Source organism: Choristoneura fumiferana, chromosome 3 (genome assembly GCF_025370935.1).
Source record: "Choristoneura fumiferana chromosome 3, NRCan_CFum_1, whole genome shotgun sequence".
NCBI lineage: Eukaryota > Metazoa > Arthropoda > Insecta > Lepidoptera > Tortricidae > Choristoneura > Choristoneura fumiferana.
The window spans coordinates 11099528-11127522 of NC_133474.1; the positions used below are offsets into that span (position 1 = coordinate 11099528).

Sequence of the window (27995 nt, forward strand, 5' to 3'; positions counted from 1 at the left end):
ATTAAATTAAATTGTTAACCTTAGGTTAGCGGTGACAATTGCATACATTTTGACACTACTTGACCCTGTGTTAACACTTAACTAGGAGTTATATACCTATTTAACAGGTTGGTTCAAGTCAGCCTCACAGTGAGAATGTTCAACGGATAATTTTGATTACCCACTATTAATAAGAATAGTACTGGATCATTCAAATATTTTCGTGTTATTTCGCTGATCATTTTTCTAATCTTGGTCTGCATATTACAATGTTTTCTTTTTGTATTTTAGCAAAACTAAAGTTCTCTATGGATGACTTGGCCAACGTGGGTGCTTATCCCGTGCAGCATTGCGCCTCCGTACACCCACTGGAGAACTATTATCAAATACATAAACAGAGGCACCTCGCCACGATGCTAACCTTCATTCCCATGTAAGACTTATTTCAGTACCATATTTCTCCTAAAATATGAATATTTGTTTGTTGCAATTGAATTTTGAGCCTCTTCCGGTGGGTTCGTTGAGAAATTGCGCCGTGTATAGCAACTGCTAAACTTGGTATACGTATGGGCAAGCACGCATCACGGAATGCTGAGTATCCGGGTTCGATCCCCGGCTTAAAGCTTTATTTTTTCTGGTTAAGATGTAGAACATAATGTTACAGTATAATTTAAAGGAATATAATTCATAGCGGGACTTCATAGAAAAACCACAAAACTCAGGGATGTAATATTCCTGAATTTGATATTGATTCACCTCCAGCGGTTGTATTGACTTAAAAATTTTTACATGTATAATGCTCCAATTACAATGCATTAATCCATCAATACCGTCGGCACAAAAGCTAGTGTTGAAAATGTTTTTTTGCGTTGATGTTTTTAGGGTTCCGTACCCAAAGGGTGCCAACGGGACCCTATTACTGAGACTCCGCTGTCTGTCTGTCCGTCCGTCTGTCACAGGGCTCTATCTCTTAAGCCGTAAAAGTTAGACACTTTTCACAGATTATGTATTTATGTGGCCGCTATAACATCAAATACTAAAAATAAAATAAAGTTACAAATTAAAGTGGGCCGTTATACAAGAAACGTGTTTTTTTCAGCGTTTTTTGGTTGCTACGCGTTGTAAGCCGTTGCTAGGCAGCCAAGTCGTTTGTCACCTAGCAACGGCCCTATGCCGTTTGAATGTTTATCTTTAAGTTAGCTATTTTAATGATGTTTTATAAAAGCTTCCATAATATAATATAGTGACTGTCTGATTGTGTGGTTTATTCGTTTTGTGCTAAATTAATAAAGCAATTTATGAACCACAAACCTCATTGAAGCCAACTTTGATAAAGCGCACGCCAAATCCCCACCGTACCAATCACTATGTTCACCTATTGTTTTTTACACTAAAAAAATCATACTAAACTATTTAACACTATTTACAAGTTTTATAATAGTCTAAATTTATTTACACTAGTCGAGCTTCTTATTATATTAAGTATTTAATTTAATTACACAACATACGAAGTCCGCCGAATTTTCCGCGAATGAACCACGCTGATAGCCTTTTTTTTGAGCCGCGCGCGGCGCGGGCATTGGTTTCAGAGGCAAACAGCCAGAACCAAAGAGGATGAGATTTCAAATTGTTTTTTATTCGAAATACTTGCACAAGTGCTTACATTTCGGCTATATTTTTAGAAGCTAAAGCTTGCCCTGTTTGTTTATTTATTTATTTATTGTTTGTTTGGGTCAAATCTTGGAAGCTAAATTTGACCCACTTCCAGTGGTCCAATCGACTTGGAATTTGGCATACTTATGTAAATTTGGTGACAAATTGACAGTATAATAATCTGGTAGTGACATCTTGGTGGTCCTGCCAGGATCGTCTCTGCAGGACAATACATGTAGGTACAGTCAACAAAAAGTACATTCGGCAAAAAAAGCTTGTATTAAAAATGAAATTTTTAACAAAAACTTATTATAAGCATTATATTTATTTGCAGTGTAATGTTTGTTTGGGTGGAATCTTTCAACTCAAATTTGAAGTGGATTTCTTCAGCCGATTGAGCTGAAATTTTACACTGATGTATAAATCCGATGACAATGCAATATTATTATGACATGGAGTTGATCTGATGATAAAGCTAGCGGGTGACCATAGGAACTCTGTGATAAACGACACGACCGCGTCGAATTTGGACTCGTTTGATTTGTCTTGACGAGTACTTTTGTAACAAGGGGCATAAATTACAGTTTGCAAAGAAGAAAGAAGAATTTTAAGAAAAACTTTTACTGAACTGTTACGGAACCCTCATGTACGAGTTCGACTCGCACTTGACAATTTTTTTTATTAATAAGTTGAAAGTCATTAATTGATTTAGTGGTAGGTTAGTGCTGATTATTTGAAGTAATTATAAAGCTGCAGTCCATGATTTTAGTCCAAATATTTTTCTTGAAAAACTGAAAATTACCTACCAAAATCATAATTATATATGATTATGATACCTACTTAGAGCTAATGATTGCTCGTTAAGAAGTAGAATGTGATGGTAGACCTGACTGACTTTACCTGAGTTTTAACCGTAGTAATTAAATTGCAGGCCCGGCTCCTCGTTCGATTCGGAGTGTGTCCAAAGCGACGATATCAAAGCACATTACTGGCAAGAAGCAATGCAAGCGCATGAGTTAGAGGTGTCATGCTCATTCGGAAGGTACCTAAAACTTATTGGGGTTTCGTAACCAAAATAGCACTAATAGAAGCCTTAAGTATAAATGAACTGAAATAATTTCCTTGCTCACCCGCGACCTTACGATAGCTAAGCTTATGCAAAATATGCGTGTTCATGCAGTTCCTCCACCTCCACACTGTAAAAACACACAAATCACACAAACCCATCTATCACCACCACCACACTACACTACGCGTTTCAAACTCAACCAGAGCTCATCTTCAGAGTGACACAACCGTACACCATGCTACCTGTTGTTAGTTTATATCTTGAGTCTAAAAAATAGTCTTTAAAATAATAATAATAATAATACAGAGATGTATGGGGTCCCTTAGTAACAAAACTATCCCGTGGGAATATCGGGGTAAAAAATAGCCTATGTGGTATTCCAGAGGTCCAGCTACCTACATACCAAATTTCATAGCTCTAAGCCCAATGATTGTTATTTCGAAATTTTATCCCTAGGTATCCTGTGGGAATATCGGGTAAAAAGTCGCTTATGTGTAATTCTAGACGTTCAGCTACCTACATACCAAATTTCATGACTCTAAGCTCAGTGGTTAATATTTCGAGATTTTATCCCTATTCCGTGGGAATATCGGGATAAAAAGTAGCCTATGTGATATTACAGAGCTCCAGCTACCTACATACTAAATTAATTGGCTCTAAGCCCAGCGGTTGTTATTTCAAGATTTTATCCCTAGCTATTCCGTGGGAATATCGGGTCAAAAAGTCGCCTATGTGTTATTTCAGACGTCCAACTACCTACATACCAAATTTCATGACTCTAAGCCCAGCGGTTGGTTTTTCGAGATTTTATCCCTATCCCGTGGGAATATCGAGATAAGAAGTAGCCTATGTGTTATTCCAGAGGTCCAGCTACCTACATACTAAATTAATTGGCTCTAAGCCTAGCGGTTGTTATTTCAAGATTTTATCCCTAGCTATTCCGTGGGAATATCGGGTCAAAAAGTCGCCTATGTGTTATTTCAGACGTCCAACTACCTACATACCAAATTTCATGACTCTAAGCCCAGCGGTTGTTATTTCAAGAATTTATCCCTATCCCGTGGGAATATCGGGATAAAAAGTATCCTATGTAAAGTATCCAGTAAAAGTATCCAGGTTATAAACTAACTTTTCGCCAAATTTCATCCAAATCCGTAAAGCCGTTTCAGCGTGAAAAAGTAACAAACATACTCACTCACTCACTCACTCACAAACTTTCACATATATTAGTAGGATTAGTAGGAAATAGGATATCTACTTGCATAATCCATACAAAATACAAAATCCTTAGAAAAATATTACTTAATTTTGTCGTAACAGCTACGGAACCCTATCCTGGGTCCTACGCGCTCATAGTACATTTTATTACATGTAAAGGACGCTATTATAATTTGCCGCGCGTTTACGACGAGACCGTGCAACGTAAAAATCAAACGTCGCGTCGCAGCTTTTTATGTTGATTGTATTGATTCCAGCGCCCCCGTCGAACCTATTGTTTTAACTGAGGATATTCTCGGCGATAATGTTGCGGTGAAAGCAGAACTGCGAGAAGAGGTTGACGAACCTTTGTTGCCACCTAATGAAGATAACTTCGATGCAGATCTTTCCGATTTCGATGACGACGATAGGTAATTACTCATTTCAATAGCCGCTCAGAGACTCTGATGAAAGCCTACACTACACCCCTTATGAGCATTAATTTGGCACTTTTAACCCCCGACGCAAAACGGCAGCCTAGCTGTGGCAGCAAGTCGAACATGGCGAGGATACTCGCGCACTGAGCAGCCTCGCTGTTCAGCCAGTGCAGTGCCGTGCGCAGCAGGCTTAAAAAGTTAATGCGTTTCATACTTAAAACGTTTCATACTATCATTACATAGGTACATATCACAAGCCACTGATTGAGTATTCTGACAAATGAATTAATTTAAATTAAATTATGCCTTCAACAGCGTCGTAGTCCAGAGTTAGTAACCACTGTGTAACAAATTGTTTGGCAATGGTCACCGAACAGTCCTTAATGTTACAGCAGGCCAGTACCTACAGAATGAGGGCTATCGTTTTTTGTCTTTCTAGATGGCGCCACTGTTGCGTGAGGTTTTTAAGTGTGGCATTCAAAGTCTGTTATTACTTATTACGGGCGTGAAAACAAAGTTTAAATTAAAATCATATTTAATACACCTTAAAACCGTACTATAAAAATATAGAGCAACCACAGTGTTGCGTGTTGCGTAGTCCCGTTTTGTTCGGAAAAAAACGAAGGAACGGGAGGAGGAGAAAAGTTTCCGAAAGATAAACTGTCTCAAAACACAGACATTCATTGACCCGTAACGCATAATTGCCATAATTAATTTCAGGTAATGCAAAATATCCCCAAAATTATTCTAATTATAAATAAACCCGCGTAGCACACCCAAAAACTATGAGATATAACATTTCGGAGACCTCACGCTACACTAGCGCCTCTAGCGGCGAATTCATACCCGATAGCCCTCATTTTAAAACCGATGCTCTGGTTGGTTCTGAGATTGAAGCGTGAGGAGGTGTTACTTCCGCGTTTATAATATTAGGAAGGATTTGAAACCAATTTCACACGTGCTTGTTGATTTATGATTACAAACTACTGAACCCAAAAAAAATACTTAGTACGTTTCTTAATATTATGCGTTCACACGGAACCCGTGGTACAGTCAACGTCTTATATAAGTGATCATTTTTGTACCTTGTCGCTTTCAGTCGTTACACAATTTCGTATGGCTTTTCAAACATGACGTTAAAGTGACAAGGTACAAAAGTGATCACTTTATTTATGACGTTGACTGTACATGAGTCCGACCCGCACTTAATCGGTTTCAAAGTATATATTTTTCATCTCCAGACGCAGACAGGCAACAATTTATTTACCTATGTGTGTTTGCCATTATTCTTTCGTCATGTTGATGCAATAAAAGTACCTATTCACCCAACGTGGATGAGATATTGTTTTAAGTAATGTATTTGATTATTTTTAGCGTCTGCGATACAGCTTCCGTCGTCTCAGATCTTACAAGAATGTACGTGTCGGATGAGGATGAAAAATCTCAATTGCCGCCTCGGCCCAGAGGCAAGATGCACAGCCACTCACCGATGGGCTTGTTCACTGAGATTCCAATGACTTAGGCTGAGTATGTCAATTCTTGGTGTCGCTAAGATGGATGGATCTTCATAATATCTCAATAATGCACCAAGAATTTTATTGGGCCTCTGGGAGACTCAAATGTGCCCCTGCATTCAAGCACGAGTCCGCAGTTTCCCAACTTATTGGCCATTAGCGGTTATGTAATTAAGACCTAAAAGATAACAAAATAGTATGTAGTTGATGGCATTTTAATTTTTACTAGAAATACAATTTTGCTATTAGTTTATAGTTTATTATACGTTGAAATGTATTAATTTAATTGTTTATTACATGTTTTAATATTGAATTACGTATTAAATGGTTGATGTTATGTAATTGAGATAATTTGTCATTTTATTATGAAATATCTACTTATTATAGGTACTCTGTTTATTAAACCAAGATACTAAAATGACGTTTCATGTTTTACCTGTGTTTTACATCTCATAAATATTGATGTGCGACAACCACATCCGGTAATTTCACCGAAAAGTTTCGGTAAGTAGGGACCTATGTTATGCGTAAATAATGTTAAGATATGAACGGATCTGTGACGTACTAACACACGTAGGGCACTTAAGACATTCTAAAAAAAGTAAAATGGATCTAATGAAAAAATGCCACCGTTTAGCAGATATTTCGACTTTTTATAGATGTTGATGTTTAAGTTTAATTTTGATTCTAAGAAAGACCTGCCTAAAAGCTCAATGCTTATGGAAAGTAGAATACTGAATGCATTAATTTTATTTTATTTTCATAAAATATTATGTTTTATCGATTAGGTATCTGCAATTATGACGAAAACCGAAATCAGAGAGCAGCACTATTCGTATTACGCTGGTCACATTATTTTTACTTTTGATATGTTATACTGTCACTTTAGTATCTTAGTTTAATAAATAGTTTTTAAAAGTGAGGAATCCGTAAAATCTCGGAATTTTAAATCGGCTGCCAGATCTATTGGTTAACCCCAGCGAAGCCGTAGACAAAGGCTAGTAAAGAAATAAAATAAATTACCACCATTTACCGTGTTTTGGATTTGGAACCCTAAAAACAATTGATCTAACTGGTAGTTTTTTTTACATATGACAGTTACATACAGGCTGAAGTGAGCTTTTCCTTGATAGTGTTTTGATAATTAGTTAGGATTCGATTTGTAGCATTCGAACATGGCGGATGTAGACAATATCTAATTTGAAAATACAAACTGAAATAAAGATGCACAGAAAAACCAGAAAAATAAGACCAGCACTGGGAATCGCACCCAGGTCCTCGGCATTCCGTGCCACGTGCTATACCGCTACAACACTGCTGGACAACGGTACAGACACGAATTTCCCCTATGCACCACATATCTCAGCTTGTTTGTTTCTTATTTAGCCACTTAAGCAGTGACGCTAGCGACATCTATACCGTAGCCCTCATCAAGAAATTTTCGGCACTCCATTGGAACTAAACGCTCACCCGGACAAGAGATATCGTTATTAAGCAATCTAATTAAGATTGTTTTTTTGGAATCTTTTTGTATTTTTTTTTATTTCAATTCCAAATTTTTACTTTTACGGTCACCCGTTAAACCTAAATTGAAAATACAAACTGAAATATAGATGCACCATGCATGAAAAACCAGAAAAATAAGACCAACCCAGGTCCTCAGCATTCCGTGCCACGTGCTATACCGCTACACCACTGCTGGACAACGGTTCGATTCCCAGTGCTGGTCTTATTTTTCTGCTTTTTCTTTGCATCTATATTTCAGTTTGTATTTTCAATTACGGTTTTACGGGATAACCGTAAAAGTAAAAATTTGGAATTGAAATAAAAAAAATATATAAAAAGATTCCAAAAAACCTTAACAACAGTGATCACAAAATTCTATATTGCTCAAGTGTCTGACATTTTTCAATGCGCAAGTTGTCTCTACGTGGTTTCTGGAATTGTGGTTCTCAAGTTGAAAAAATTACAATCGCCGTACAACGCCCCTCTCAAAGAGAGTTTACCTTGACACTGGCGAAATTGTCCTATTAATTAGGACAGAAAAGCCATATTTTAAAAGAGAAGAAGAAGAAGATAACAGCTCTAAAATAAATGTATGTTAGTAATATAATTTTTAATCATTATTTATTATGGAATGATCAAAATAATGGGATGCACCAAAATAAAAACACCATAGTTTTTATTTTATTTTAGAAAAGAGGGACTGCTATGTCATATACCATTTCATTGATTGCCAAGGGTGGATGAGTACGGATTCTTTTAACGAACTCGGATGATGTCACAGTGATATGCCACTTACTTATTGCCAAGAACAAATTCAGGTCGACAAAGTCCGACAATATCTTGAAACTACAACATTTAAAGCCTGCCAAATGTGAAAAATATTCCTCTTGGCTCGAGTCCTTACACACTCCATTAATAGGTGGAAAACATCTTCAAACATCGTCAATTTGCTTCAGAGTGTAGACCTGCTCATTAAATGCGCAAACTTATTTAAAGGAACATGACCAGATCGAAGTCTATGCGCACAAATAACTTTTGCTCTGGAGAGACTAACAGAATCAAACCAAGGTACATGAGGAGGCTCAGACTGCATTGTCCTACCAAATACCCTTGAACTGAGGCGGCTGTCGAAATGCTCTTTCAGATTTATTATACGTTGTCAAAAATTGGGACATCCTAATTAGTTTATAAATCTTAAACAAGATTTATTTCGACATTTAGTCAATCAGCTTCTGTTGTTACTAAGCCAAATATTATCCATATATTTTTAAACACCCAGAATTTTGGAACAAACAATATCAGAATTAAATAACAACAAACAACACACGTACATCAATCATGACACATCGCTCAATTGTGAAAATACCCTTCTCCGAGAAAGGTTTTATTTCACAACTTATTTCATAATTCTACGCTTCTCTTATAAAAAGCTTTTGATGGCGTCATATATCTTTGATTCGCCGTAGTTATTTTGTTCTTCATCGCCGGTGTATCCATAATGGCCGTTGACAGGAGCGTTGTAGGAATTGTCCGGAGATCCTTGAGAAAAATCGTTTCCATGGCTTTCCAAATGCTGATTGTTTCCGTAATTGATTCCTCCTAAATGTACATGTTCAGGGTACGGGGCAAATGAGTGCTCTCCACTAGAGGACGAGCCATGGGATGGACCTTCCTGAACCTTGTAAGAATTATATTGGGTTTCTACTGTGTCGTGATGAGTCTGATGGCCGCCAGTGTTTGAGTGCCCGCCGCTATGGCTAGTTTTGAACTCAACCTTTTTCGCGGCCGGTAATTGTACAATATGAGGCACTTGGACGTGATACGGCTTAGAGACGTGCACAGGGTACGGGACTTTTTCGATCACCTTCACCGGGTATGGCACTGGAATCTTGACTGCGATAGTTTTTGTTATTTTTATCACTTTAACAGGCGTTTCATGTTGTTCGACGTGTTGACCTAAGTCTTGAAGCTCTGTTTCATAATGCTCCACTGGGATGATATGGGTGTGTTCTGATGCGAGTGCGTATGTGCAAAAAAGTAATATCAGAAGTTTCTGAAACAAAATAAATATAATATAAGGGTAAAGTGCCTGCTGATTCTTAGCTTATAAAGTAAGTAGGGTATACCTTGTAGCTTATGGCGCGCACATTAAGCAAGGTAGGTACGAGTAGATAGCTGCCGTACCTACCTAATGGAAGCGGCTAAAGAGATGAACGCTTTGTCTGCGATAATCGCTAGTGCTATGGCCACTGAAGTTCTTACGTTGGCACATATTTAACAACAATTTGAGCGGTCGGTAAAATAACCATGTGATCAAGATAAACACAAAAAAAACATTACCTACAGTTAGGTACATTCACCGCCGCGTCGGTTCAGACTTCCGGATTATTATCTAATGATTCTATTGCGCGGTCATCGTGAATACATTCCAGTCTCTTTTAATAAGTAATTATTATTTCCTTGGGAATATCTGCACAGATTACTCAGATCATTATGGCTTAACAAATTAACAATTAATTTTCTTCTGGCTTGTAAAATAACAGTATACCGATTTAGCGACGAAATAGTAAGTATATAGGTAAGTAGTTATTTAAATTTTGTGCCTGATCTCCACAGATCACCTCCCCCGCATAACCACTTATGGAACACTTTTAAACCGGGGGACGGCAGCAAGGCCGTCATTTATTAACCAAATGCAAGCATTCTTGCCCCCTTGCCAGTAAGAAAAAAATGTTTGGTCAGTTTTTTTTGTGGGCGATCGGTTTCCGCCGCGCTCCCAAGTTTCCGGGTGCCACCGCGCATATACCTTGTACCCCTGAGTAAACTAAAGACGACCCTGGACCGGAAGCAGTGCCTAAATACGATCGCCAAATATGTAGATATTAGAGGATGTTTGGGATAGGATTGTGTAGTTCGATAAAATAATTAAGAATGTTGTTATAACAGCAAAGTAAGGCCGTGGCCGCACTACGGCTAAATGGTTTTTAACCGCGTGACTTTGTGAATCAAGTAAACTAGCAAGCGGCCGCACTGGCGGTTTTTAGTTTACTTGTATAAAAAAGTCACGCGGTTAAAAACCGCTGCGGTTTAGCCGTAGTGCGGCCTCGGCCTTAAGCACTGATGGAACCTTTTTTAATTAAGTGTATGAAATTCTGTTTCTGTTTCGTGATTAAATTACTTAGGTTAGTAGTTTTTTTAAATGTTGGAACCTTTTTCGTTGGAAAATTATTCATCTAAAGTACAATTCAATAGAATCTGACAATTTTCTACATATTAAAGACACCCTATCGTGGGCACACTTGATTATATATGTCTCTGTTGTTGCAATTATCATCTAAAAGGAATCAAAAAAGAATAATAGTCACATCACAAAGCCTTAGGCAACCCAGTGTTTATATTAGTAGGCTCGAAGTGTCATCGTGTCGAAGGATTGTCAGATTCTATTGAATTGGAGTTTACATGTATTTAATAAAAAAAACGATAGTAAGGTTCTGATTTCTGAATATAAAAGAGAGAAAGGCAATCACTAACCGTCATTTCGATCGCTTGCTCACGTACGTCCACTTAGCTCTTACTAAACTACAAAGTGACAACAAGAGCAATGGTTGCCTTATATATTGGACAGTCCCTACGGCGAGAGGCCTGCAGCAGATTCGGCGCTTACTTTCTTTAGCGATCGCGGTGGTTCCGCGCCGCTCGGCAGTGCCCAGCTCGGCACTCCACCGACGCAGCAGTGCACTCCTTGCTGTCGTAATTTCTGCCCGCAATTCATATCTTTCTCAATTCGTGATGTAACTATACCTATTGATCTTGTTTGCTCTATTTTAGGTAGTCTGTGTTACATTGCGTACCTACTACAGGTAGGAAGGTACCTACTGAACCTAAAGCAGAACAAGTTGGTATGATTGCTTAACAGTTTAAGTACCTACCATAGGTGTACTATCTATTTACACCGACGAGTTCTAATATCTAACACATGCATAAATATCTGACACGACTCTTATTTCTAGGGCAGGACAGGACAGGGTCCTTCATGGCTACTACGAAACTCGAAGTTCGTATCGTACCGTCCCTCTCGCTCCCGTATTAAATAGTATAAGTGTCAGAGGGACCGCATGACACGAACTTCGAGTTTCGTAGTAGCCCTGCTGAGACCGTGCCCGTTGTACTCTCAATTTCGCGAAAGATTCGTTTAAACGCGTATAAAATGCGAGTCCCAAATAGTGTTGCTGCGATGGCCACAGATATAGATAGATAGTCTATCGCTAGTATCGTAGCGCTCAACTAGCAAAAACTAGCCTTACAGTGTGAGCTATTCTCATAGACCTATACCTATTTATGATTGTTTTTTTGGAGTATTTTTTATTTCAACTCCAAATTTGTTACTTTTACGGGTATCCCGTGAAACCATATCGAAAATACAAACTGAGACATGGATGCACAGAAAAACCAGAAAAAGAGACCAGCGCTGGGAATCGAACCCAGGTCCTCAGCAATCCGTGCTGCGTGCTATAACCCCTACACCACCGCTGAACAGGAATTTAGACACAATTTTTTCCTATGCATACATATCTCAGGTTGCTTATTTCTACTACGCTACTTATGCAGCAGCACTAGCGACATCTATGTTCCGCTCTCATCGAGAGACGTCACATTCCACCTACCTATACCTATACCTATTTCCTCTGAGGCTATTCTTCGCATCGTTCCCGTAGTAGCAGTGGATCGCTGTTCAGAGGGAACGATTGAGAGGCGGTTACCGTCGTTAAACGTCGCTGCATCGGAAAATCAATCTTTCGTAAAAGGTGATGAGCAGTGTACATTAAACTATTGTAGGTATCTTATATTATTCACACTAAAAATCGTGAAAAGTATAAAGATTGTTTGTACCTATTGTTTAGGCGATACAGGAAAGAAGAAAGTATGAAGAGGGGTGAGGAAACTGTCATTTATTGCGCTATGTGAGTTATATGTATATAGACCACAGACTTGATTTTGCATAATAGACTGACCATCTCCAATTGATAATGTATTTGAACATTTTTAATTATAAATCTAGTTTTACGACTACTTAATAGTGGAAAGTGATCCCTTCCACTATTAAGTAGTCCACTTCATAACACACGTTGGCATGATAATTTAGAGCTATTCACAATCAAAAATGCGAAAATTTGACGTGAGCTCACTAAACTTGCAAAATAAATGTCAGTCAAAATTTTATGACGCGCATGCGCAACCTTAGCGCAGGACACACTTTTCATTTTTGTAACGCAATTAAAATTCCTGACTTACTATTTGTACGTAGATCGTTGCCTTGAAAATCATTCGTCCTATCGAACTTGGTCTAAACAATCGATATAGTATCGCGTCAAATAAAAGTCGATACAAAAAAGCTTGATACCATTACATGCATAAGACCGGTCTGAGTGGCGAGCCTTGGGGAGGCCTATATCCAGCAGTGGAGTGGAAGTCTTTCGGCTGATGATGACCATATTAAACCTTTTCTCCGCCACGTCAAATACAAAATACATCACCCATACGCCAGGCTTCTATATTGCAATGCCTATGCTTTTTATAGCGGCAACATTTATTTTTGTTATTTTTACTAATTATGTGTCATTGCTGTTATAAATAAATTATTTTCTTTCTTTCTTTAAAAATGAACCTTAACGCTATTGACTGAAGGTTGCTTTTGAATTGAAGTAATGGACGTTTATATAGGTCGTTGGCGTCCAAAAGGTTGATAGAGCCTGGCCAACCTAAGTCTGCAACGGAATAATTTGGCAACACTGTATTTTAACTTCCAATCACGTACATAATATGCGTTACATTTGCAGTGTTACCATATTATTCTCTGAAGAGTTACCTTGGCTCGGCTCTACTTACGCTTTAATCATATTATCGAGAACTATTTGGAATGGAGTGGTAGATGAACATTTGAACAAGTCACTTATCTACAACTGGGGCACATCTGTTCCTCACTCTTTAGGATCAGGACTAAGGAAAAAGAATAACCTGCACCTCTTAATAAAACTTTACTTAGCCAATTTAATAGAAATAACGGAATACAAGTGACTGTTACAAATTATAATACATAAGGCTTGGAGATTACACTCTCATCCTATCTGAGAGCACTCTAACGATGGAGCCGGTACCACCAATATTGTAGACTTTTTCGTGCCACAGGAGCAGATGCCCACTGGATCCCTCTGATGGATATTCAAAACCTCGATAGATATACTTCATCAGGATGTCAATGTCGTCCTGAGAAAGGTTTGCCACAGCATCTTCTATTTGTGCAGATTTTATGGCAAGCAATACCCTCAATGTTAAGGTTAGAGCATTATCCTGAAACAAAATGAAGTTTACTAAGTATAATTCAATGTTGATGGGAAGTATCAGATCTGTAATGTCTAAATGTTTTGTACTGTCTCTACGTTTTGGGCTGTCGCTGTCCTTATGTTTTGTGTAAGTATGTCTATTCCAGGCAGGGCTTCAAATACCGGTAAAAAGTTGGTAACGTTACCTCTGTCAAACAGATTTAACGTTAAATCGTAATTAACGTCAAAGTATTTACCGTTACTTTACAATATTTACCGGTATAAAAAATTTAACGTTATAAGCTGTTCACATAAAGTTAACGTTAATTTAAAAGTATCGTTAAAAAATTACGTCTCACTTTTACATTATAGCGGTGTCCCTGGTCATCATCCTGCTAAATCAGAACATTTGTTTATTTATGCTATTAAATCTACTCAACAATGATGTATGTGCTTGTATGTAATTCGTATTAAAAATAATTCAGATTTGCTATTTTTTATAGATAATATTATGCGTTCACGATTATAATTTTGATCCCTACGTTTTGAGGCCATTTCAAGTCTCATTGTCACGGAAAAACCGACACCGATTGAAGTAATGTTACTTTTTTAACGTTATAATAATGTGAATTGGGTAACGTTAACAAGCCCTACTTCTTATTCTTCTTCTTCAGCGCGTTTTCGCCCACCGTTGGGCATACGCCTCACCAACCTTTCTCCATCCAGATCGACTATCTGTCTCTCTCTTCCAGACCGGTCCTGCTGTCTCCACAATGTCATTGGACCATCGAGCAGGCGGTCTGCCCACATTTCTTTTGCCTAGCCGGGGTCTCCACTCCAAAACGCGCTTGCTCCACCGTTCGTCGTGTCGTCGGCACACGTGGCCGGCCCAGGCCCATTTCAGCTTCGCGACTCTATGTCTCACATCGACCACTTTCGTGCGTTTTCTGATAAGCTGGTTCCGGACTCGATCGCGTAGCGTTATGCCGAGCATGACTTGCTCCATGTTACGCTGTGTCTCTTTCAACTCGTGGATTATCCCAGCAGTCAACGTCCATGTCTCACAAGCATACGTCATAGCCGGTAGCACGCACTGATCAAACACCTTCGTTTTCAACGATTGGGGAATTTTGGACTTCAGCATGTAGCTCAGCTTTCCGAAGGCTGCCCATCCTAACTGTTTCCTTCTTTTTATCTCAGCCATCATCGAGTCCCGGCCTAACCTTATCACAGGTAATGGACAGGTCCTAGGTACGTGTACTTTTGCACCTGCTCCAGCGATCGTCCATTCAATGAGATTGGATTCGGTGTGAGATCGGCTTTCGCCATAACCTTTATCTTGTCCATGTTCAACTTCAAGCCCGTTCGCAGGGACGCTTGATATAGTTGCTCCAACATGAGTTGCAGGTCTTCGGCACTTTCAGCAATTATAACACGCCATTAACGTTGATTCCCTTGCCATTCCAGTCCAATGTTTTGAATATATCCTCCATAGCGTTGGTGAATAGCTTAGGGCATATAACGTTTCCTTGTCGGACACCTCTTTAAACTGGTATGAGGTTTGTTGGCTCTTTCAATTGTACGGTCATTGTCGCCGCCTTGTACAAGGTCTTCAGGATCTGAATATACCGGTAGTCTATGTGACATCGATGTAGCGAGTCGGTGACTACCCAGTGTTCTATGGAGTCGAAAGCCTTCTCATAATCGACGTAAGCTAGATAGAGAGGCCTGTTGTATTCTTTGGACTTTTCCGTTATTAAGTAACGTTACCATAATGTTAATTTATAAAGTAACGTTATTACTTAATACCACAAGATATTTTTACGATTTTACCGTTACGTAACGTTACTTATAATGTGAATTTGGTAACCTTAACAAGCCCTGATTCCAGGTACGCAAGAACAGGGCTTCAAATACCGTTAAAAAGTTGGTAACGTTATCGCTGTCAAAGAGATTTAACGGTAAATCGTAATTAACTTTAAACGATTTACCGTTACTTATACAACTTTTTACCGGTATAAAAATGATAAAGTTATCAGCTATTCATAAAATTAACGTTAGTTAGAAAGTATCGCTAAATCATAATGTAAAGTAAATTTAAGTTACCCTTAGATTATATATTACTTAGATCCACAATCAGACGGAAAAATGGGTACTACAAAACTCGGAAGTTTTAAAGTGTGTTCCGAGTTTTAGATTAGTCTTGTTTTGACCATAGATCGTGTCATTTGTCAACAATGGCTAAATGCTGCGTAAAAAAATGTGTGAATAGAGTGAATACCGGCTCAAAAATGAGAAAAAAGGATGGGATATTGTTGAAAGTTTTCTTCGAGAATTGTATCTAAGTACATATATTATCTAAGAATTTACCGGTAAAATTAACGTTACTTGGGTAACGATACTTTAATGTTCAGTTATCAATCTATATATATAAAAGGCAAAAGTGATTGACTGATGTATCAACGCACAGCCCAAACCGCTAGGTCTAGGGATTCCAAATTTAGCACGTAGGTTCCTTTAATGGTCTAGGGGTGCACTAAGAAAGGATTTTTCAAAATTCACCCTCTAAGGGGGTGAAATGGGGGTCCAAAGTTAGTATGGGGAAATAAGATTAGTTAGACTATTTCATTCGAAACTTCACAGGAGTACTCTTAACAATAAATAAGTAAACACGTGTTTCAGATTTTTTGAGAATTTAACCCCTAAAAGGGGGTAATGTGGTGGCAACGTCAATCGGAAATCAATCGTTGATATATCAACGCACAGCCGAAACCTCTGGACGTAGAGACTTAAAATTTTTCACATAGATACCTTATACAATGTAAGCATCCACTAAGAAAGGATTTTCGGAAATTCTTACGGGAACAGGAAAAAACGGGATTTATATATTCGATTCCGAGTGACCCTATCTCAGTAACTATAATAACTAGACTCTTCAAATTTGATTCACAAGTAGGTACTACATTAGTCAAAACATCGATTTCAGGATTTTTGGAAATTCCCACGGGATAAGGAAAAAACGGGATTTATATATTCAGTTTAATGGAATCCTATGAACTATAATTACTAGACTCTTCAAATTTGGCATAGAAGTAGGTCATTATAATAATAAAAAACAGTTTTAAGGATTTTGGGAAACTCCCACGGGATAAGGAAAAATGGGATTTATATTCAGTTTAATGGAATCTATTTTTCGTTTTGCTGGTCCTAGAAAACTGATATTTAGCATTTAGGTTCCTTGAGAAGTGTTGGGGAACACTATAAAAGAATTTCCTGAAATTCTGACGGGAACGGGAAAAAATGGGAATTTTCGATTTACTGGTCGTAGAAGGCTGCAATTTGGCATGTAGGTAGGTTGCTTAAGGAGTGAAGAGAACCATTAAGAAATTTTCCGAAATTCCCAGGGAAAGGGAAAAAACGGGATTTTTCGTTTTACTGGTCCTAGAAAGCTGAAATTCGGCATGTAGGTGTTTGGGGAGTGTAGGGGAGCGTTAAGAGAGGGCTTTCAAAAATTCGCACGGGAACGGGAAAATACGGGATTTTTCCTTTTACTGATCGTAGAAAACTCAAATTTAGCATTTAAGTTCCTTGGGGAGCGTAGTAGCACTACAAAGAATTTCCCGAAATTGTGACAACAGGAAAAAACAGGATTTATCGTTATACTGGTCGTAGAAAGCTGAAATTAAGCATGTAGGTTGCTTCGGGAGTGTAGAAAGCATTAAGAGATAATTTGCCGAAATTCTCACGGAAAAAGGAAAAAATGGGATTTTTCGTTTTACTGGTAGAAAGCTGAAATTCGGCATGTAGGTTGCTTGGGGAATGTAGCATTGAGAGAGGACTTTCCAAAATTCATACGAGAATGGGGGAAAAACAGGATTTTTCGTTTTACTGGTCGTAGAAAGCTGAAACTTGGCAAGTGGGTTCTTTGGGGAGTGGAGGGGAACAATAATTGAGCATTTTCTGAAATTCTTATGGGAACGGGAAAAAACAGGATTTTGCGTTTTACTGGTTGTAGAAAGCTAAAATTTCAAAATTCAAAAGTTTATACTGCACGTACACTGATCGTAGAAAGTCAATCTGTGTTACCCCAAATTTAACGCGAGCGAAGCCGCGGGCAAAAGCTATTAATGTTATAATTTAGTACCGGTACCTACTGGGTATTTTTATTGTTTTACCGTTATGTAACGTTACCTTACTTATAGTGTGAATTTGGTAACGTTAAGAAGCCCTGCGCAAGAAGCTCGTTTCGACAACCCCCGTTTAGAAAACTTATAAAACCTGTCTGACGCAAAGACGCAATGTACAATTTGCTGCTGTCATGTCAGTTTGGCAGTAATGGTTTGGTATTGGCAGGTATAATTTGAAAATATCTAATTTTGTAAGGTATAACATTATTTAGATATTAATATCAGTTGATATAAAGTTAGTGTTTTTGATATTAGTTTTTCTTTTACAAATATACAATTTTACTCGCCAATGTGATGAAAAACATTGTATGTCGCATGTCGCACGGGCGGTACTAGAATTACGAACATCGACTCATTAAAGCCCTCGGTCTTCGACTTCAGGCTTCTAATAGACTCTCGTTCGTAATTCCTTATTTACCGCCCTTAAGACACAATGTACTAATATATCAGACGACCAGATGGCCTAGTGGTTAGAGAACCTGACTGCGAAGCTTGAGGTCCCGGGTTCGATTCCCGTGTCGGGGCAGATATTTGTATGAAAAATACGAATGTTTGTTCTCGGGTCTTGGGTGTTTACTATGTATTTAAGTATGTATCTATATCTATATAATTATATTTATCCGTTGCTTAGTACCCATAACACAAGCTTTGCTAAGCTTACTTTGGGACTAGGTCAATTGGTGTGAATTGTCCCGTGATATTTATATTTATTTTATTTATTTATTATATCAATCATGAATGATTACCTAATGTACCTATGTCATGTTAAAAGAAATTAGTCCATATAAATCTTATAGAAAATGATGTTATATAAAAATAATGTTATACTATTTAAGAGTTATACATTATAAAACTATATTTTTTGTTATTATAGCTAACATTCATTATATCTTGTGAACGTTATTAATACGAAATTAGATAGTTTACAGTTATATCTCGTGAGACGCACCCATAAAGGACAAAGTGCCCAAATATTATGAAATTGATCTTTTTTTTAATTGGCTGTTTCAATTTTAATAAGCAGTAATGCTGATTAAGAGTAAAAAAAACCAGCTAATTGAATTTGCTGATTGTATGTCCTTGATATAAAAATATGTTTCCTTTATTTTGAGAAGTTTTAATTTTTGAGAGAAGTTTTGATTATAAGTTCAAAGACTGTCAAATACTAAGACAGTGAATTAATAATAAATATTCCTTAAGTTTATAAGTTAAAGGCTGTTAGTAATGTGGTAAACTTTCGCGATTGCTAAGTCATTAACAAATAAGCGTTAAAAAGTTATTAACAAAGTTTTTTTATAACTATCTTTTTTTTACTTTAATGTATGCTAGATCAAGCATTTAAATTAATAAATGTTGGAAATTTATTCAAATGAATTTTTTATTTTATAAGATACTTTGCTTGAAATCATAAACCTTAGAGCAGTTAGGTTGAAATAAGTATTTAATAGGTTGTTGTAGAAAATAGTAGATTGAGCAAAAGGTTGAGAACCACTTCACACTAAATTTCGATACATTTTATTTCCTAGTTCGGTGATGCGGCCTCCCGTTTCGGTATTACGTGCAAAACACGTTTCTTAGTTTGGTGAATGGTACAAATCAGAATAAGTGGCTCAAAAAACTTTTTAAATATATTATATATATACATTAAAATAAAATTAATTTCCAGGTAGATTCAAATGATCACATGTTTAACAATGTTTCCATTAGAATATTGACCATAATTGTATAAGATTAACAGACCTTATTAAAAAATAAAACATACACCCAGGTCTTAAGCGTTCGTTGAAACATACATTTACCTTACCAGCTTTAATGATCATATATACCAATAGGTACCAAAAAACACAAATAGCGTAATGCTGAAGTATATTACACTCACCTTAACTTGTTGGTTTGAAGACCCTAATGGGGCATTATCCAGAACATTCTTGAGGGCTTCATTATATCTGCCTGTATTTTCAGAGTTAAGGAGCAATGGTAATTTTAGTTGACACATGCAGAAAAGTGTATTATCATATCAAAATATAAATGTGAAATGAGAGCCAAGTTCAATATTATGATATATACTTTGATTGTTGACTTTAACAACAAAAGAAGTGAGATCTAAATGGGTGCCAAGTTCATTGGTCAGTCCTGAAATTTATTTATAACAACATTAAATATTTTATAACAACTTAAAATATAATTTCTTCTTATAACAGGATAATATATTGAAGCCTAAGGTCGGACTTGGCTAGTTCTCATATATGAATTATTATTATTAAGTACCTACTAAAACAGTCATGGAAAGCTCTATGTTCAATGGTTAGTTTCTACCAGCAAGCCAAATTTTCGGAAGAATAAAATAAGAACTTACAGCTTTAAAACTTGCAAAGGCTATAATATAATTTGCATATGAAAACTAGCTAAGTCCGACCTTAGGCTAATTTACTAGTTATGTATAAAAATTTACTAGTTTCTGATTTATTCCTTTGTCTTCACCCAACGATCTAGCTGGATGCCGAATTTGAACTTTGTTCATCTGGAACTGGGTTAGAATTGTGATCTATAGTTGAGTCAGTGATAAAAATGACCATTTTTGGATGTTAAGATGTTTATGAAATTTGGAGCACATTATGTATCTCACAAGTCTCAATAAATGAGCCAAATTTGACATGTTTATATGAAATAGTTTTTGTTTTATGAGGGGGTCAAAAGTGTCTCCAAATGGTTTGGGTAAAATTATACACGGTGCTGCTCGCCAGTTCTGTTAGCTTGAAATAGGCTTGACACGCTACTGCGTGTCTAGCTCTAGATAGAGTAAACACAGATTATTTGAATATATATTTTTTATCAGTAGAAAGTTTGCTCAACAAGTTTAAGATTCCATTCAGCAAAACTGAAAATCATTTTTTTATACAAAAATAGGTTTGCATTTGACCACAATTACGCAGATGGTAAGTAAAGTTGTGGATTAAGTACGATGGAGCATGCCGATGGAAAATATCACCCTAGATTTGAAGATGGCCAGATTGTAGCGATCAGGAAACACTGAAGCTGGCAGAGCATTCCACTATTTCCACTCCTTAGCTGTCCGGATAATAAAGGACGAATGAAATATGAAAACGCTTTGTGCGAATTTTAGGGATGCTGACAACATAAAGGAAACATAAACAAACATAAAGCAATCACATATTATCCGATTCAGAGATGTCTTTGTACAAGAAAACTTAAGTTGGCGTTGTCGCTTACGTAAATTATGGAAAAGGATATTGATTCAATAATGCGCAGACTTCGCCCTCATCAGGGCCGGTGGGCATTGCTTGTTCGGCTTCATCTTCCCTAAAATTGTCTTCATTATATTGATCAATGTCTATCTTCCGAAAAGCTGAGCTTGATGTATTTTTAGCCATTTTAGTTTTTCAATTCTTCACTATGCACTTTCAATTCATAGAAAAAATAATCTTAAATTTGTTATTAAAATAAAACCCAACCCACAACACGTCACGTCACTCGTATGTAAGGCGCGGCCACATGCAAGTCGCTCGACTCGACACTCGTTTCCAACGTCAAATCTGGTTATGTGACATATAGCGATAAAGCTGAAAATGTTCAGCTTTATCGACGAAAGAAAAAAAAACTTCTTAAATTTCGACAAAAACACTGTTATTTTTTTTTCATTCATTCCAATTGCTTTTATTTGTACCACTGCCACGACTGCTACTAAATGAGATTAAGAATCAGCTTCCAAGACCAAGATCATTCCTGCAAGCAACCATCTTGACGCTGCTGCTCGTCGCGGCGACTTGACGCTATTTTTTTTGAGCCACGGGAAATTGAAAATCACATTAAAACCAGCCAAGAGCGTGTCGGACACGCCCGAAATAAGGTTCCGTAGCTATTCCGAAAAAATAAGTAATATTTTTCAAAGGATTTCGTATTTTGTACGGGATATTCCAATTTTAGTTATATTTGATACCTTAATGCTATTTACTCTCAAACTACTTATAATTCTCAAGAAAACTTAACCGTTATAGTTTTACTTGTAAGTTTGATATATTTACTACTACCCTGAATTTTTTCAAAATTTTCCACTCACCAGTTTAGTTTTTAGAGAGGGCCGCTCGATTTTAATGAAAATTTGGACTTTAAAGTTGAATATTTTGAAAATAAATCACTGGATCAAAAATCATTTTAGCAACCCCCCCTATGGTTTTAAAAGACCTATCCAACGATATCCCACACTACAAGGTTAGATGAGAAAAAAATCACCAACACTACGTACGCCATACGGTAAAATTTTTTTTCTTAATTTTTATTGTACTATTTTGTCGGCATAGTTTAAATACATATTCGTGCAAAATTACAGCTTTCTAGCATCGTTAGTCCCTGAGCAAAGCCGCGGACGGACAGACAGACAGACATGGTGAAACTATAAGAGTGCTATTTTGGCTACGGAACCCTAAAAATGGGGTCACGTGACCAGATATATCGCTGCAAACGAGCGATGAGCGACTGCATGTGGCCGCACTAGTGTACGTCACACAATCATCGATCGACAGGAAGGATGACACACCACGCATAAGACTGACTGACACCCACTACACGGACAGTTTAATAATCCAATTAATTTTGAATACATTACAATATCAAACATAAATCTGTACAATTTATTAGTTAGTAATATAAATTGTAAAAGAATTATAAATGGAGCTAGTTTTGCGGTGCCCTTTTTATATACTTTCCCGAAGGAAAAGTATATTGCATAGTTTGGACCGTATGACCAATCGCTCGCTGTCACTGTTACGTCACTCATGTCAGGCTGGGTGACACTTTCCCGGCCCGGATAATACCGGAATGGAAACACCGACTCTGTTTTCGTGTACACGCTCGTAGAAGCATCTGTCAGTTTCTATGGGCATGTACACAAAAAACAGAACCGGTATTTCCATGTTGGTGTTATCCGGGCCGGAAAAGAGTGTCACCCTCATCTAATGGGGAGATCTTTGGGGGAGATATAGCTAACTGCTACCTACATTAGTAATCTGTGGGTGGATACTACCAAATTTTTCAAATCAAATCATGTCATTTAAAAAAAATATTGTTTTTATATCAAAACCTGCTATTCTTTTTTATATATTACATTACATAAACATTTTTCCAAGAAACTATTTAAGCCTTGGGTTTTATTTATTTCCTCTGAGGTTTTACTCAATAGTATTAATATAATAATATAGATAAATTTACTGGCAACTCTAACTATTTAACTATTGTCAAATAAGTTGTAAAATTACGCTGAGTGGTGTAAAGTCAATCTTTTATTGTGTTCTAAAGTAGTTAAAACTTGCAAGAATTTCTCTGCCGTGTATTGTTTCAAGCTCTCTTAAAGAAACGGGAGCTCATTAAAACTTCATCGTCCTCCTTGCCTATTTTATTACCTGAAATTTCGCCACAATGACAATGGGCGATGAACTGCCTGTCACTTCTTTGGTTTTGCCTGTTCTTATTCGTCCTGTACTAACTCAGGTTTGTATGAGTTCGATATTAGCATTTGAACAATCCATAAGCTTCAAGGCTACTTTTACTGAGAATGTCAAAGTAACTTATTTCGTTGTCATTTAAGCTGGAGAAATATGATTTGGGGGCATCTCAAACCTTGCGTGCAGCCCTCACGAAAGCTGAGGCAGCAGTTCCAGGGCTTAATTATGATTTGGTGGCTGGGATAATGCGAAGAGCTGACATACCAGTTAACATGAATGAAAGCTTGCTGCGTTTGCAGGGAGCTCTCACAGAAGCAGAATGTAAGTGGATATTATATATAACATTGTAATGTATTCAGCATATCTTATAGGTTTATTTTCCATCTTACCACAATGCAGACATCAGGGTGATTGCAGATGAGTTGGAAGGGTAACTTTAGTTGGGATTTCTCTTTTTAATTGATTCCCTTGCTATTTTACCCACCATACTGGAACAGAATAGTGCAAGCTAGTTGTATTGCAGCAGTGATTTGGGACAGACTTTGCTTGACACACTTTACAATCTACTGGTTAGCCTAGCATGCAGTTTTATGCAGGCCAAGCCAAAATCAAGAAATAGATACAGTTTGTATACTGTATGCTGTAATTTATATTTTTAGAGCTATTGCAAAATGCATGCACGTGGGTTTTTCAAAATATTGCATAGTATAGTAAATGTCTTACAAATTAACACAATATCTGTGTTTTTGTTCTATGATTTGAGAAGTGAGGCTGATTTTGTTGCATCTGCAATAGCGCTTTGAATATTATGATAGCTAAATAATACTTTACAAACAAATCAAAGGAAAACTGTTTAAAGCCTAATTGAGAAAAAATAATAAAATTAATTAATCAAAGCTTTCTTGGTAGAAAGTGAGCCAAAATGTTGAACCCTCAATAATAGGATTTCCCATTGCCTCCTACATACAAACTAGCACTTGAAGTTTATCTGTTTAAGGGAGGAATATGTGAATGAGGCGAAGTGCCATAATTGTAATTGCTCAATTAAAGTTAGTGCTGTATTCACTGGCAACAAGCCTCATATAAATGTAATACATTTAAATGAATCAAATCAAAATCCAATCCAATCAATCAATGCAATCCCTACATTCTTGCTTGTTTTTTTTTTTTTAAGATCTCGGAAACGGCTCTTACAATTTAGAATGTACACTCCAAGTAGTACATACATTAAGAAGTGATTTTGACTGTAAATTTGTTTTTATAACGTAACTTTGGCTTAATTACAGGTGCTGATCTGAGGTTAAACCGGTCAGAGGAAGCATTTCAAGAGTTGAACAAGAAGTCCACAGCATTGAAGAAAATCTTGAGTCGCATTCCTGATGAGATTACAGATAGAAAAACATTCCTGGAAACTATCAAGTAAATATCAATGACAATCTAATACCTTTAAACAAGCAATTCTTGTATATCCATACTAATCCATACTATAATATTATAAATGCGAAAGTAACTCTGTCTGTCTGTCTGTCTGTCTGTTACGCTTTCACGCAAAAACCGCTGAACCAATTTGGATGAAATTTGGTACAGAGATAGAATAGACCATGGGAAAGAACATAGGCTATCTTTTATCGCGAAAAAAAGGCTTTAAGGGGTTGAGATAGGGGGTGAAAGTTTATATGGTGGAAGTTCGTCGCTGTTGGAAATAAAACCATGAAACTTGGCATATAGGCACTTAATAAGAAATAAGTCGGTATGTGTTTTAGCTTTTTTGAAAATTCGACCTGTGAGGGGATGAAATAGGGGATGAAAGCTCATATGGAAGGTCGTCATTATCGAAGATAAATCGATGTTTCTTTATGAAACTTGGTATTTGGGCACGTAATAAGAGATAAATAATTGTTCGAGCGTTTTTTTAAATTCTTCTTCTTCTTAAAACCGGTTAAAATCGACTCGAACTCGCGCGTCAAGGGTTCCGTGCATAGGTATTTATGAATATCAAGTGTTAGCAGAGCCAAGCTCATAAGCAAAATTATGATTTTCAGATTTTTCTTACTTATTTTGCTATAAAGGGAATAAAATTTGCTATAAGAGCTTCCTTTATTCAAAATTTCAAGTTTCTAGGACAGCCGAAAGTACCCTATTACTTTTTTTGAGTTTAGGGTTTTAATTTCAACTCGATAAATACTCCGCACGTTTACGGGATAAAGAGTCTTGACAGACAGACGGACGGACGGACAGCAAAGTCATCCTATAAGAGTTCCATTTTTTTCCTTTTGAGGTACGGAACCCTAAAAAACATTTGTTCCGGCTCTTTTCAAATTTCGACATTTTTCATACCTACTTGAAAATATGGGGATGAAAGTTCGTAAGGAATTCCAAACAAATTTACTTTAAGTATAGAAATATGTGTAGCAATGCTTAGTAAGAATGCCGTCTTAATTATAATCCTACCCTCCTAACTTACAATACAAGACGTAAGATGTCAAGAGCTCACTATGAAGAATTAGTCCTTTTGTGTTGGCAGGGTAGAATACTTATGTTTTACCAAATAATGGAAGAACAAAAAAAATTAGTTTAGATATAAAGCAATGTATTAAAATAGGTTATTTTCAGTAAACCGTAGAAGTTTCTATGTGCTATAATTGGCAGAATAGGTACCCTAAATAAATTAAATACTTTCCAAAGTTACTATTCCACGCGGACGAAGTCGCGGGCAAAAGCTAGTATATATATATATAAATAATGTGAATCTCGGAAAGCTCTAATGATTTTGATGCAGTTTGGTATGTAGGGCTTTTCAGGGATGACAAATCAATCTAGCTTGGTCTTTTCTGTGGGAAAATACTTATTAAAGAGTTTTAGCCCGAGCAAAGCTCGGTTGCCCAGGTACTGTTTAATAATGAGAGAATATTCTGACGCAAATTTATTTTTGTAATTTTTTTTTTATTTTTGAATAATAATGTCAACTCATTAATTACGAAATCAAGTCCTTAATGATTTTTTTTGTTAGCTCTGCCAGTTCCAATTTTTTTCTTCATATCTGATTTCAAATTTGGAATTTTTTATTTCAGAATTTTACTTTGTTTAAAGCAATAAACACTTAATAATTCATCAACAAAAATTTTAATGTTTTTAACTTCGACTTGCAGAGAAATAGCATCAGCTATTAAGAAACTCTTGGATGCTGTTAATGAGGTGTCTACATACACTCCTGGGCCAGGAAAGCAAGTTCTGGAGCAAAGGAAGAGGGAATTTGTCAAATACTCCAAGAGGTTTTCCAATACACTAAAGGAGTATTTCAAAGAAGGGCAGTAAGTACTTCACCTTCATCAATTCATCATTAAAATGCTTTGTCATACTTTTTGGTGCTTACTTTAACTTTTTTTGGTCAGTTTTTGTTCTGAGAAAAAATAGTTTTTTTTTTAATTACCATGGCTTTGGATTAAATACTTCATGTTGATGAACTTTAACACTTTTTTCTTGTTTTTTCAGGGCGAATGCTGTTTTTGTGAGTGCTCTTTACTTGATCCACCAGACTAACCAAATTTTATATACAGTAAAGAATAAATCTGAATAGAAAGATAACCCTAAAGATTATTATATAGAAATACGTAACATATTCATTTAGATTTCATTTAAATTGAATGATTTAACTTTAAAGTAAAACAAATGTAATGTATGGAATAAAACATAAGCAGTCAATAAGTATTGGTTGTATTTGGCAGGGGCAGTAGTAAAAACTGAGGCTGTATTGCGTAACGTTTCTGACGCTCGCGATCGCAGTCAAATGTCAGTATTTGTATGCGAAATCTGTCATTTGATTGCGACCACGAGCGTGAGAAACGTTAGGCAATATGGCTACTGATTGATTTACAAAGCATAATGTAGCAGATAATTTGAATGGCCCGGAATACTTCCAAATCTGATAACACCATTTATTGTTAGGTTTATAATGATTATTTGTGAGTACATTTGCATTTTTGATTCCACATAAATTAATTACCTACGTAATATTCCCATTTGTTGTGTTTTTTGTTATTAAAAATTGTTAGAAGAATACTTTATTAATCAATGTAATAGTAATTACCATCTTATTTTACTTATAACGATATATATGTATGAGTGTTTAGAGATTTAAACTTGATTGATTTTCTAGAAAAACTTTTCAGAAATGTGAACTAGGCTAGAGGATTGCAAATTGCAAGGAGGGAAACGAAATATAAACACTTTGCAGTACAGTAGTGTATGTAGAGGCTACACAAATATTCTACTGTTATTTAGGTAGGTACTGTACTGTTATTTGGGCTATCAATAACATAGCCACACATATCTGTTGTACTTGACCCTAGCATTTTAGATTTTAAAATGATTTATGAATCAATGTTATCATGTTAATTTGCACTGTTCTAGACATAAATATTATTAAATTAATAGAAAAATATTTTTATCCAATGTTTTATTTTTTTATGTACAGTCAAGCCATTTGACTCCTGACCCACCATAGAACGATCTCACAGTGTCACAATGCATTCCATTGTCAAGCAAAGCGATGTCACGTTGACTTTTTTCTTTGAAAAGGTTCCACAGTGGGTCACGATTCAGTTGGGTCAATAGTACCTACTTACTCATATGAAATCATGTTACCTACATTTTTCGGCTCCCAATGCCCGGAAC

At 36.6% G+C, this 27995-nt stretch overlaps 4 protein-coding genes across 5 annotated transcripts in view; 2 read left to right on the forward strand and 2 right to left on the reverse strand.

Moving 5' to 3' along the window:
• The window catches only part of tim (timeless), a 49667-nt gene extending 42790 nt beyond the window's left edge, over positions 1-6877 (forward strand). For both annotated transcript variants that reach the window (XM_074085609.1, XM_074085610.1), the window contains exons 14-17: positions 271-412; positions 2564-2674; positions 4177-4329; positions 5710-6877. In XM_074085609.1, coding sequence (XP_073941710.1) covers positions 271-412; positions 2564-2674; positions 4177-4329; positions 5710-5857 — 554 coding nt within the window. In that variant the 3' untranslated portion in view covers positions 5858-6877. The remainder of the gene's footprint in view (positions 1-270; positions 413-2563; positions 2675-4176; positions 4330-5709) is intronic.
• Positions 6878-8648: 1771 nt separating this feature from the next.
• LOC141426594 (uncharacterized) lies at positions 8649-10943 on the reverse strand. The gene is made up of 2 exons (XM_074085613.1): positions 10887-10943; positions 8649-9408 (listed from the first exon to the last, which is right to left on the reverse strand). The coding sequence occupies exons 1-2, from the start codon at positions 10890-10892 to the stop codon at positions 8776-8778; spliced, it is 639 nt and encodes a 212-aa protein (XP_073941714.1). The 5' UTR covers positions 10893-10943; the 3' UTR covers positions 8649-8775.
• Positions 10944-13377: 2434 nt separating this feature from the next.
• On the reverse strand, positions 13378-21407 carry Arpc5 (Actin-related protein 2/3 complex, subunit 5). The gene is made up of 3 exons (XM_074085616.1): positions 21114-21407; positions 19742-19813; positions 13378-13703 (listed from the first exon to the last, which is right to left on the reverse strand). The coding sequence occupies exons 1-3, from the start codon at positions 21252-21254 to the stop codon at positions 13464-13466; spliced, it is 453 nt and encodes a 150-aa protein (XP_073941717.1). The 5' UTR covers positions 21255-21407; the 3' UTR covers positions 13378-13463.
• A 1689-nt stretch (positions 21408-23096) lies between these two features.
• Ccm3 (programmed cell death protein 10 Ccm3) lies at positions 23097-27768 on the forward strand. The gene is made up of 5 exons (XM_074085615.1): positions 23097-23367; positions 23465-23642; positions 24608-24740; positions 26471-26632; positions 26814-27768. Exons 1-5 carry the CDS (start codon positions 23296-23298, stop codon positions 26896-26898), a joined length of 630 nt encoding a protein of 209 aa, XP_073941716.1. The 5' UTR covers positions 23097-23295; the 3' UTR covers positions 26899-27768.
• Positions 27769-27995: the final 227 nt, after the last annotated feature.